We start from the raw sequence: 12,606 nt of genomic DNA, 5'->3' as shown, positions 1-12,606 counted from the left end.
TCACCATATTGGGTGGGTAGGGGGGCCTAGCAACCTGATTTGCTACAACCCCCATCACACACAGAAGACTGTCAATCACAGTAATAATGTAATGGTGTGGGGTTGTTTTAGTGGAGAAGTGGGTTGAGGAGGCCTATACTTCCATCCTAAAAGCACAGTAATGAATGCTGACTGGTATATGCAGGTGCTGGATGATCATCTGCAGCTATACGACATTTGTGGTTGCACACATTTTATGCAGGATTCACTTCCATGTCACAGGGCAAAAAGGGTTATGAAATTCCTGAAGTGCTGAATTGGCCAGGTAACACTCCAGATTTGAATCCCATTGAAAACACGTGAAATTATATCAAGGACAAGCATACAACATGCAGCACTTCGTCAGTGCCTTGCCTTATACAGTATGTGAGATTTGCAACATGTGGGTCAAGGAAATAGATGCAGAACACCCAAAATTTAGCAGACAGCATGCCCAAATGCCTCCAGTTTGTAATTGAGGCCATGGGTAACATGACCAAGTATTGGGATACAGGTATGCTGCATAGTTTTGTCTGTATCATTAATATATGGCTTTTCCAGGATTTTTTTTTTTTTTTAATTACATTATGCCCAGTGCAGTCAGTTTCTTTTGCGGAGTCTGTAGCACTACATTGAGTGAGTGAATGATGGGCATCACCACCTACCACATAAATAATGTACAGTATACAGGAAACCCATGTTTTTTTTTTTTTTTCTCTCTCTCTCTCTCTCTCTCTCTCTCTGATGATGACAGTGAATTACAGAATATTGATTATTGGGAGACTGATTTTTTTTTTTTTTAATAGCAGAACAGAGGAATGAATTTAAAAAATAATCCATACACCAGATTACTGGCATCCTCCATTCATAAAAATCTGTAACAGTTGGACTTCAACAGCTGTAGGTGGAAGGTTGGAGAGAAACAACTCTGGTGAAGCGAATTCCAGAGAGATGCTGTTTGAGGAATAAAAGAATTCTGATAGGCAGAAATTCTGCAATATGGCTTTGTGACATTCCAGTCATGAGTGCTACCAGATGCCCATGTAGCATGAGGAAAGGCATGGAGAGGTGGCACAATGCCTGCAACTTCATCTGAGCATTTGCCATAAAAGTATCTGTAAAATAATGCATGGGAGGCAACATTCCTTCTTACTTGTCTGGGAGGTAGTTCATTTGTATTAGCAGGGTTATTAATAATTCCAACAGCTTTGTTCTGAATTTTGTCTAGTTGTTTTAATGCAGCCTCTCCATATCCATTCCACAAGGGTGAGCAATATTTAAGCTGAGAGTGCACATGACTCTTATAAATTATAGCGAACAGCTCGTCAGTGAAGAAGTGACGGACTCTGTACGGTAATACAAGTTTCTTTGAGGTAGTTTTAGCAAGTGATCTGACTTGAGAAGTCCAACTGAGGACATTATCAAGTGAAACACGGAGAATCTCAATACTTTTAGAGATGGGAATATTAGTAGCACTGAAGGTAATATACGAATCCGGCAATATCTGTCTATTAGTAAATTGTATATATTTGGTTTTATTAGCATTAAATGAGACAAGGTGTTATTTTGTTCCCATTCACTTATCTTAGATATGTCTTGCTTTATGGAGGTGGCTGCACTGAGTTGAGAGTTAGAGATATTAAACTTTGTAAATGGGTGTTTGAGTGTGAATGAACTGTGAAGCGTTGAGTCGTTTGCATATGAATGGATGGGATCGTGGGTGACAGATAAGAGATCATCAGTACGAACTAGGAATAGGGTTGGTGCTGGAACTGGTCCTTGTGGCATGCCGGCATTAACTGAGTGGAAATTAGAATGTACATCATCTACTTTTACTTTTAATTTTCTGTCGCTGAGACATGAAGAAAGCAGACGAACAAAAGATGTTAGTCCATATCAAGGGAGTTTTGATTGCAGGGAACAGTGTCATGATTTATCAGAAGCTTTAAAAATATCAAGGGCTACTGCATGAGTTTCTCCATGTTGGTCAATTGATTGATGGATGGTATGAGTCAGGAGATTGAGTACGTCAGTGGTGGATCTTTCGTGGCGAAAACCATATTGTCTGTCACTAATTAAGTTGTTGGATTCAAGGTGTTTAACAATGTGCTTATTAATTACACTTTCAAATACTTTACCAAGAGAAGATGTGATAGCTATTGCTGTGTGATCAGAGGGGTCAGAGGAACTTCCATATTGGCTTCTTTCCATGAATTAGGGAATGAAGAAGTATGTATGTATAGTCTGAATAATTTAGCTAGAACAGACACAAGTTCTGGGGAACACTTTTTCAAAACAGTTGGATGAATTCCATCTGTGCCTGGAGCTTCGTTGGTTGGTAAATTGTCTAGGTTGGATTTGCGTATCTAGTCTGTATTTTAAGTGCAACAGTTTCGGGAGTCAAGTTCTTGTACTGGGGCATTCTGGCTGACTTCCTCTGCGGTAAAATTTCTGGCAAATGTACTGGCAAAGATATTCGCTTTACCACGCAGGTCATGTATAATGTTACCATCTGAAGAGTTTAGTGGGGAAATGGATGATGACTTGTTAAAGTTATTATTGAAAGAATTGAGAGTTGACCAGAATATTCTATTGTCATTAGGATTATTAAGTTGTTTTGATGCTTGAATTTGAAGAAAGTTTGATTTAGCAAGATTTATTACCGCTTTTGCATGGTTTCTAGCAATTTTAAAGTGACAGAGTGATTCAGATGTTTTTTATTTTAAGTAGGAGTTATATTCTAATGACTTTTGGGCTGTTGCTCTGGCACAGTTGCTTTCAAACCATTTTGGAGAGTTCACTCTTTTAGTGAACTGTTGACTTGGTATGAAGAAATCCACACCAGCCAGTATTAAGTCTTGAATGTGGGACTGGGTAGAAATGACATCACTAGAGAAGAAAGACTGCCATGGAATGTCAGCAGGATAATTTCTAACTCCATCCCAGTTTGCCCTATCAAAGTGCTATTGGGCCACCCTGATAGGTTCAGAATAGGGAGGTTTGGGGGAGCTGACTAATGAGGCTTTGATGATATTGTGGTCAGAGGATCCAAGTGGTGAAAGTATTTATGCTGTATTGATCTGGATTATTTGTCAGGAATAGATCTAAGAAATGGGCATTATGGTCAGGATTATCTGGTATTCTGGTTGGTTGCTTTACCAACTGCGTGATATTAAATGATTTTGTGAACAACTTGCATTCTGGACCAGTATTGTCAGTCTTGGCAGAACTTGATAACCATTCTACATTATGTATGTTGAAATCACCCAAAATGGTAATTTCAGTGCTAAGGGTAAGTAAGGGTAAAGTTACTCAACTGTGTGAGTATGGAGTCAGATACACTGGGTTCTGAAGAAGCATTAGGGGCGCGAAAGACTACACAGATATCTTTGGTAATACTGTATTTAGATAATTTAGTTTATACAGTGAATATTCAAAATTAGTTGAAGTGAAGTTTAAAACAGTATCAACCGCAAATTCAGATTTGATAAAACAACAGGTGCCACCCTTGTTTCAGAAGTTTGTGAGGAGATGGTAACCAGGAAAACAAAATGGGCATATTTCAGTAGAAGGAGAGATTTGGTGTTCTGTGAGGAACAGGGCTAGAGAGGATATGGACTGTAAGAAAAATGAACTGAATTCAAATTGGTACAGAGACCACAGATATTGGTGAAGAACAAGGCCGCACCTGCACTTCTGCCAATTTCCCACAGTTTACAGCACCAGTTGTGAAGTTCTGATATTTTGCAACACATCTCTGGCACATTATGAGGAGAGTTTATACATCATTGGATAGAAGAGAAATTAATTTGTGTCCTTGCCTTCTTTTCTCTATTGTGTTGCAGTCTTGTCTCTCTCTCTTATTTTTCTGATGCTTGTTTTTCTTTCTCCAGGACCTCGAGGGATACTGTGAAAAAGTAGATGTGTACAGTCTTGGGATAACGGTATGCGAATTGGGTAACGGGGAGGTACCATATCGGAACATACCCACCACGCTGTTGCTATTAGAAAAACTGGAAAACAGAGTGCCCTTCCTCTATGATGCCTCCACATGTCCACAGATCTCGGAGAATGGGCAAGGTAAGTCATGACATGAAAGGAAGAGGCTGGAATGGTTAGAAGTGGTTGGAGTAATCATACTGTATTAGAGAATGTGGTACCTTTCCACCATGTTGTCTCCACTTGTCCACGGATCTCAGGTTCATATTCTCATTGGGTAAGGGGGCTTCTCAGCACCTCTTTTTTTCCCAGATTATTTCTGCATGTGGCACATTAATATTCACTTGTTTGATGTTGTGTAAACTATGTCAGTATATTTAAGGTATAAGTAGCATACAAGAGAAGATAAAGTTGTAATATGGAAAACAAATTACTATGGAAGATGTGCTAGAAAACCTCCTAAACTGATGAGAATACGGACCTTAGAGAATAGTCAGAGTGAGTGATGGTATGGAAAAGAGAGACTGTAATGGTTAGGAGTGGTCAGAGTGGTCATGATGTACAGCTATTCCTCGTTATATGTGGCCCTCTTTTGATGTTTTTTGCCACTAATTCCCTCCATCCATCCATCATCTAATCCTGTTGCCCCATGAGGAGCATAGGAGCCCGGGGCTAGGCAAGTTGGTCCTGACATTTAGGATGAGAGTGATCAGCCTCACTCATCCCTGAGTGGCATTACGTGAGCAATAAACCCCAACCACTCCTTGGATATAAACCTACACAGGCCCAATCCAATTGGAGTGCCTTAACTACCCACTAAACCACCAGGTCCCATAATTTGGTTACCACCCATCATAGTAAATGATATCCTGGTGTACAGGAAACCATTTGTCTTGTCACTCAGTGTAGAGTCACCCATAGGAAGAAGGAAGAGGAAAGAATGAAGGAAAGAAAGACAGAAGAGGGAGTGTAAAATCAACCATAGGCAGAAGGAAGCTCAGCATAGTAAAGAGAAAAAAAAAGTCTTAAGTTTTATTGCTATTTATAAACCTGATCTGCCAGTATCCCTCAGTTCAGTACCAGGTGCTTGGAAAAGCTGTAATATATTTATACTGTAATATAATTTTGTATCATTTATAAAAACATGTTGGGGCCATTATAAATGATATGATACGTTATAGGTATATCACACCTTTTTCCTTAAACTTGGTACTGAATTGAGGGTACAGGTTTATAAATGAGGGTACAGGTTTATGAATAGCAGGAAAACATAATAGGCATTGTCTTCTGTAATATGCTGACGAGTTAGTGGCCTATACTAAGGGGTATGATAGCAGTCACTGTGATGTATCCATGTTCTTACAGATATGAAAATATGGCAAGGCTGATTTTTCTTATGGTAGGGAGTGTTGTAGCATCTAGGCAAGATAGAGGTTACTGTATATGAAAATGTGTAAATTGTTTTTCTCTTTACTCATTCATTCATTCATTCATTATTCATTCATTATTTCTTTACTCATACATTTTATAGTGTGAAATGCTGCTTGCTGATACTTACAAATAATGTATTTCATGTCGCACAGCCTTTTAGTAGCTACTCGTCAGTGTATAACACAATAATTGTTCTTGTTAAGACAGCTTCAAGATCTGCTCTGGCAGAACAGACTTGTGAGAAGGTGTTATAACCAGGAATTTCACAGGGGTGAACAAGAGGTCTGGCACTCAAAATATTGTATTATTGTCTCATTTGCTTGAGTGCAGAACAGTGCAACATGATGTACTGTTTTGAGTTCAGTTTTATGTAGGTACAGGTATTGTCTCTTAAATTATCTATTCTGTGTTAGTCATAACTGCCATTTTGTGTTAGTTATAACTGCATTCATTTACATTCTGAAACTTTCAGTAGTTTATCAGAGTTTGAGAGGCTGTCACAGGATTTTGCACACACCTGTTTTTCTGTCTACCCATCCATCATCTACTCTTTTATTGTCCTGTCAGGAGAGTAGGGGGTGGGGCTAAGGTACTTGGTACCAACATTCAAAGTGAGAGTAACCAGTTGTTCATCCGTGAGTGGTATTATGTGGGCAGTAAACCCAACTACCCCTTGGTAGGAAAAAAAATGCCATGATAATGATGATGATTACAACTTTTTCCTTCCTGTGGCAGGACTAGCAACAGACTCAGGTGTTGGCGGCAGTGTGGGGGACAACCTGACCAACTTGGCAGTGTCACAGCGACTCTTCAGCCCTGCTGCCCATGACTTTGTCTCTCAGTCACTGTGTGGTGCCCCAGAACACCGTCCCTCTGCCGAGCGCCTCCTCAACCACCCATTTATCAGACAGACTCGCCGCATCCACACACCCCTTCCTCGTCTCCTCCATCCTGTCGTCCCGTTGACTGAAACCACTGAAGAAGTCGGTGAGTGTCATGTCGTAAGCAAAATTGCATGGTATTGTTTGAGTTGTATAATATTGATTGAATTTGATCAGTGATCATATGTACCAACTGAAATCACAGTAGTTGGTGGGTATCTTGAGTAGAATAGCATGGTATTGTGTGAGCTGAACTTGTATTATACTAATTGATCTAACCATATGCATTGTCTGAATTCGCAGAAGTTGGCGTGTATTCTTTTCTTGAGTAGAATTGCATGGTATTGTCTGAAATGAAACTGTATTATGAAGTTTTGAATGATTTGTAAATACTTGTCTGTCCCATTTCACTGGGCATGCTGTTGAGGGTTCTTCTACTTTCATACTTGAGAAGTCCTTGTTTCTTGGTCATATCTTACCCAATCCTTATATTGGAAGAAAAGGTGAGTGTGATGATGATTTGATGGAGTTATATTTTCATTTAAATCTGCTCACTTGGTAGACTAGACATCCATACCAGAAACAGTTTATAAAGGTTGGTTATGGTTTGTCCACCTTAATTGGTAATTTTCTTCTTTCTTGAAGCGTATTTTCCTTATCATAGCTCGTTTGGAGAATAGAACAGTAAAACAATATAGTACTTTGGCTCATTATCATTTCCATAGTTAATTTTATCGGGTCTTGAGACACCTGATTTTACACCATACTCCCATCATAATGTCATATTTAGTCATACTGCACCTGCATTGATTGCTGTTGTTTCATCTTAGAATATGGACTGTAGCATTTGACCAAGATTTCATTGATGTAAATGACTATTTATGTTATTGGAAGCCTTATATCCTTGCATGGAACAGCTGTCTCATCTTAGTAGCTGAGCAGTATTTCCATTTGTGGACATACAGTAATTCTTATGTTTGAACAATTCACAGCACTGTGAAATCAAGGGCCATGCAGTACAGTATTTTGTTTGCATAGGAGACCTCATAGCTCCCTCGTCAGCAATTTATTACATATGTGCCAAGGGATCTTTGTATGCAGCATGTTAGGAATGTAATGCTGTATGGTAGTGGAACCTGGGCAATAAAGGAAGAGGATATTTGCAGGCTCAGACAAACAGAAACGGCAGTGATTAGGTGGATGTGTAGTGCGTCCTTGAGTGTGAGGCCCGGGAGGCTAGGTTTATCATGGAAGAGTTGAGAGGTAGGATGGGCCTGGAGTGCATTGGTGTTGTGATGAGGAAAGGTAGATTGAGCTGATTTGGGCATGTAGAGAGGATGGGGGATGATAATTGGGTGGCGAAAGTGAGAAGTGCTAATGTTAGGGGTAGGGTTGCAAGAGGTAGACTGAAAAAGACGTGGGACGAGGTCATTGAGTGTGACTTCAGGACTAGAGATCGAGCAGCATGTAGAGCTGCCATTAAGTGATCAAGGCTGACACATGTTAGCATTTTGGAGCCTTTAAAAATGAAACAAAACAAAATGATTCCTTATTGTTGTCCCATTTTTTATTTATATCTTTTTTGACATGCCCACAGGGGTGGTCAAATACGAATATAGTGCTTGTCACATGCAGCACCTCATGGGTGTCTCCCACCCATAACCATTAGGCACAACCAATTTTTCATGTAGGAATATGAAAATTTGTTTAGTTCTCACCAGGTTATAAGCAAGGTGGAACCCCTGAGGGATGCCCCATGTAGAGGGGCTGCTCCCAGTGTCTCAGCTGATTATACACAGCCAGAATTATTAATTGAAGAACATGAAATTTTGTCTTTTAATAGTTGTTCTCTCCAGCAACCTTTTGGGAAGGGCGGAACTGTTGAGGGTTGCCCCTCACGCAGGTGGGGTTCACTCCTGGGGGGGGGGGCAGGCAAAGCCATAATGCTCAGTCATGGTTTTTTAACCTAGGAACAAAAAATTTTGCATATTGGTAGGTATTTACCCAGGCTGTGTTTTAGGCTGGATGGGATCTGTGTTGACCACCTCCCATGGGAAGGGAAGGGCAGCCTCCAGGAGGGACAGTGCTATAGATTTTTACCTAAAAGCATGAAATTTTGGACAATGGTAGAGCTTTACTGGAGCTATGTTTTAGACAGATTGAGACCATCCTTCACTCGTTGTAGTGTTACTCGTGGGTGCCTGCCTTTTCCTCTTTTCCTCCTTTCCATCCTTCCTCTTCTGTCTTTCTTTCCATCATTCTTTCCTCATCCTTTTGTCTGTGGGTGCATCTACACTGAGTGACAAGCCAAAACCATTTACTGTGCTGGGTGGTAACCATATAACAAAATTAGGGCACCTGGTGGTTGAGTGGACTGTTAAGGCGCTCTAGTTGGATTTGCAAGATTATATCCAAGGGGTGGTTGGGGTTTATTGCTCATGTAATGCCATTCAGGGATGAGTGAGGCCGGTCACTTTCATCTTAACTGTCAGGACTAACTTGCCTAGCCTCGGGCTTCTACATTTCTCATGGGGCAACACCGGATTAGATGATGAATGAATGAATGAATGAACGAGACCCCCAAAAGTCCTTCCCCATGGGGGAGTCCTCAGGGGTTCTGGTTAAGCTGTTATGCATGGTCATAGTTTTTAACCTAAGAACACAAAATTTTGCATACCAGTACACATTCACCCAGGCCATCTTTTAGGCATGGTGGAACCAGTTGATGGCCATCTCCTATGGGGGCACTGCCCCAAGGAAGAACAATATTGTAGTTTTTACACAGGCACACAAAATTTTGCACAGTAGTGGACATTCACCTGGACTAGAGTTTACAGAGGGTGGGACTCCCAAGGTTTGCCCCTCTTCCTTCCCATGAATAAGTATTTCTTTCACCTTACACCTGTTTTAGAGGTGGGTTTAGTTATCAAAGGTGTCCTTTGTTTAATCAGCATCAGCATAGTTTGGATCAGTAGCATACATGATTATACCAAAGGGTAATAGGAAAAATCATTTGTTACTGAACAGGTGATATGAAGTTGCCTGTGCCAACATGAATATGCCATCAAGACACACATCATCATAATCATATGTATTGTAATCATTGTGCCTCTTTTTCCCATCCACCAGTGGGATGAGGTTTAGGCCAGGAAGCAAGGAAAAAGAAAAACATGACAGTGGGAGAACTAATCACCAGCATGCCCATTGCAATGAGCCACACACTCATTCACTCACAATTTTTCACCACCATCACCTCCACTGCCTCTGCTGCACCACCATCATCACCACTGTCGCCGCTGCCGCTGCTGCCACTGTCGCTGCCATTGCCGCTACTGCTGTGCTGCTGCCACTATCATCGTTACCGCCGCTGCCACCACCACTGCCATTTGTGAGTGAATGACAGTGTGGCCTATTTCACTGAGCTTGTTGGTGATTATGTCTCCCAATACGGTATCTTATAGCACCTACAGTATTATGTAGCAAGAATACACCACCAAGACACAGTTTACATCATGTCATGAGGATATGCCTCCAAACAAACAAATTATGGTACAACATTTTGTAATGAGAATATGCCACCAAAACCCACAGTTTATAATACTGTGTATTTTTTCCACAGGTGAAGCTATCCCAGACCTCCTGGAGAGGATTGAACAGACACAGCTACAGGATGATGTCACGTGGGAATTCTAGCCCACCACAATGTCTAGTCTTTAACGCCTTCAGTACCATGGTAGTTTTTTACAGTTTATTCCTGCCACCTCCTGATGAGTTTATTCATCTCAGGAAAGACTTCTCTCATTCAGGTGATTAGCCCCTTGAATCAGGTGATGTGTTTTCACTTAATTTTGCTATCTCCAGAAAGATTATTCAGTTTTGAATAGTGACATGGAGGGACAGGTTGACGAATGAAGAAGTGAAGGAACGTTGTGGGGTGGATGTGGATGTGGTTGAGAAGATTAGGAGAAATACACTGAGGTGGTTTGGACATGTGGAGAGAATCGAGAATGAAAGACTGAATAAGAGGGTTTATGTGGGTGAGGTGGAGGGAGGGAGAGGGAGGGGTAGACCGAGGATGAGGTGGAGGGATGGAGTTGAGATATATATGAGGGAGGGGGTAGTGAGTTGGGGGGAGGGTAGTCAAATGGTGGGTGACAGAGCGACTTGGAGGCGTTTTGTCTGTGGCCACCCTTTGCGGGATTAGGGCGTCGGGCTAGAGATAGATAGAATAATTTTCATGCTGGAGAGGTTAGATGTGGCCTTCATTTACCCCTGACTACAAGAGGTCTGTCCATCCATCATCCACTCCCATGTTGCCACATGAGGAATGTAGGAGCTCAGGGCTAGGCAAGTTGGTCCTTACATTTAAGATGAGAGTGACCAGCCTTACTCATCCATGAGTGGCATTATGAGAGCAATAAACCCTAACCACCCTTTGGATATAAACTTGTGCAGGCTGTATCTGATTGGAGCACCTTAATTACCCACTAAACCACCAAGCACAATAATTTGGTTATATGATTACCATCCAATGCAGTAAATGGTTTCCTGGTCTACAGGAAACCATTTGGCTTCTCAGGTCTAACCAGAGCTGAATTATATTGTCTGGAGATAGCAAGAATAAACTAATGAATACATAACCAGATTCAAGGGGTTACATGTAGCGTATAATATACAGTAGGCTACATGTAACCTCTCCAGTTAGAAAAGTCTTTCAGATCAGAATAAAATTACCTGGGAGTAGCAAGAAAAAATGGAAAAAAAAACATGGTAATCATGCAGAAGTTAACAAACAAAATGATAAGCCTTTAAAAGTGCATATTGTATCAACAAACGTTGTTCAATGATAAATGAAGTGCAGGTATTTTATAAGCAAGATAGGTCAAGATTATTTTTCATCCTTATCACCATCATCACAACTCATATTCCCATAAGAATGATTGAGTAAGGTAGGCTTCAAAAAGCAAGAGAAAACATAAGAGTGGGAGAACTATCAACAGCATGCCAGTAAAACAGGTCACAATCATTTACACATTGTTCAGGCCTTGGGAATCCTTACTCCACCTCACAAGCATATCCATCACAAGCATAACCATCTGTACATTTTTGTATTTTTGTTTATAGATGCACTTCACATACACTTGTCAGGTTATTTTTAATCTGATATATATTTTTTCTTCCTTTTTAAGGATCACTGAAAAGAAAATACACTAGATATTTTATAACATTGTTGTGTTGACAGACAGTATCCTGGTGTAGTTATATACTGAATTGGCTTATCATTGGAATTTTCCAAAGCATTTTGATAAGTTGCTGGTCTCTGGGATTTACAGCAGAGAATTATATATATACAGAATATATATATATGTAAATTTTTTATCTGACCTTTACCTTATCCCTGTATACTGGAGATAGAATATTTTTGGAAGAATCATATTCACATAGGGAAGAGTTTATTGAGAAAATATAGAACCTGTAGCCCAACTTGGATGATCTTTTACATATTGTTTATGAAGATACAGCAGCTTTGACCTGGTCATCCCTTTTCTGAATGTTGCTAATGATGAAGCTACAACAGCTTCAGCCCAACTTGGACCCTCTTTTAAATGTTGCTTATTATGAAGATTCAACAGCTTCAGCTTGACTTGGACCCTCTTTTGAATGTTGTTTAATGGGAAGATTTAACAACTGTGGCCTAACTTAGATGTGTAGAGGGTCCAAATCTGACTGAAATTGCTGTATCTTCCTGATAAACATTTCCATATGTAATATAATTCTTTTGTTTGAACAATTCATGGCACTGTGATATGATGCAGTAGTACATATAAGAGTTTTGTTCCTATACAAAGTGACTGACTTGCCTGCAGCTGCAGCACTACAGGATATGCAGTATTGCAATGGTCCCATGGTCTCAGTATTTCAGCTGATCAGGAAGATGGACAGTGACAACAATGGAAAGAAGAGAGCTACTGATACTTTAGTGACTACTAGATTCACTTTAGTTTTTGTTCTAATTTTATTCTTGCTGTATGGCAGCAGTGACCTTTGATATTATGCTAACATGGTCAGATACTATAATTAGTCAAATCAGTCAGCATCCCATAGACATTGGGCAGAGTGTGGGGAAGCATTTAATGGATCACTGTCTAAACAAGAGTATACTATTGGGGATGATTATATGCTATACACTTACAAGCTAAAAGCCTGGAACATTCTGCTGCAAAATAATTATCTCTATAGCCCACAAGGAAACTTACATGCCCTTGATAATGCTGATTTTAACACAGTATGATGACAACTATAATTTGCCCACCATAACTTAATGTATATTTCTTCC

The 12,606-nt window shown here is 40.3% G+C and overlaps 1 protein-coding gene across 2 annotated transcripts in view; it reads left to right on the top strand.

Moving 5' to 3' along the window:
• Positions 1–10,290, top strand: part of Stlk (Ste20-like kinase) — a 48,577-nt gene extending 38,287 nt beyond the window's left edge. For both annotated transcript variants that reach the window (XM_080274855.1, XM_080274856.1), the window contains 3 exons: positions 3,912–4,098; positions 6,124–6,375; positions 9,889–10,290. In XM_080274855.1, coding sequence (XP_080130981.1) covers positions 3,912–4,098; positions 6,124–6,375; positions 9,889–9,962 — 513 coding nt within the window. In that variant the 3' untranslated portion in view covers positions 9,963–10,290. The remainder of the gene's footprint in view (positions 1–3,911; positions 4,099–6,123; positions 6,376–9,888) is intronic.
• The last annotated feature ends 2,316 nt before the right edge of the window (positions 10,291–12,606 follow it).

Source organism: Coenobita brevimanus, chromosome 60 (genome assembly GCF_032717465.1).
Source record: "Coenobita brevimanus isolate Jiangsu-jjx chromosome 60, ASM3271746v2, whole genome shotgun sequence".
NCBI classification, from domain to species: Eukaryota; Metazoa; Arthropoda; class Malacostraca; order Decapoda; family Coenobitidae; genus Coenobita; species Coenobita brevimanus.
This window is presented reverse-complemented; position numbering and strand designations above follow the sequence as displayed.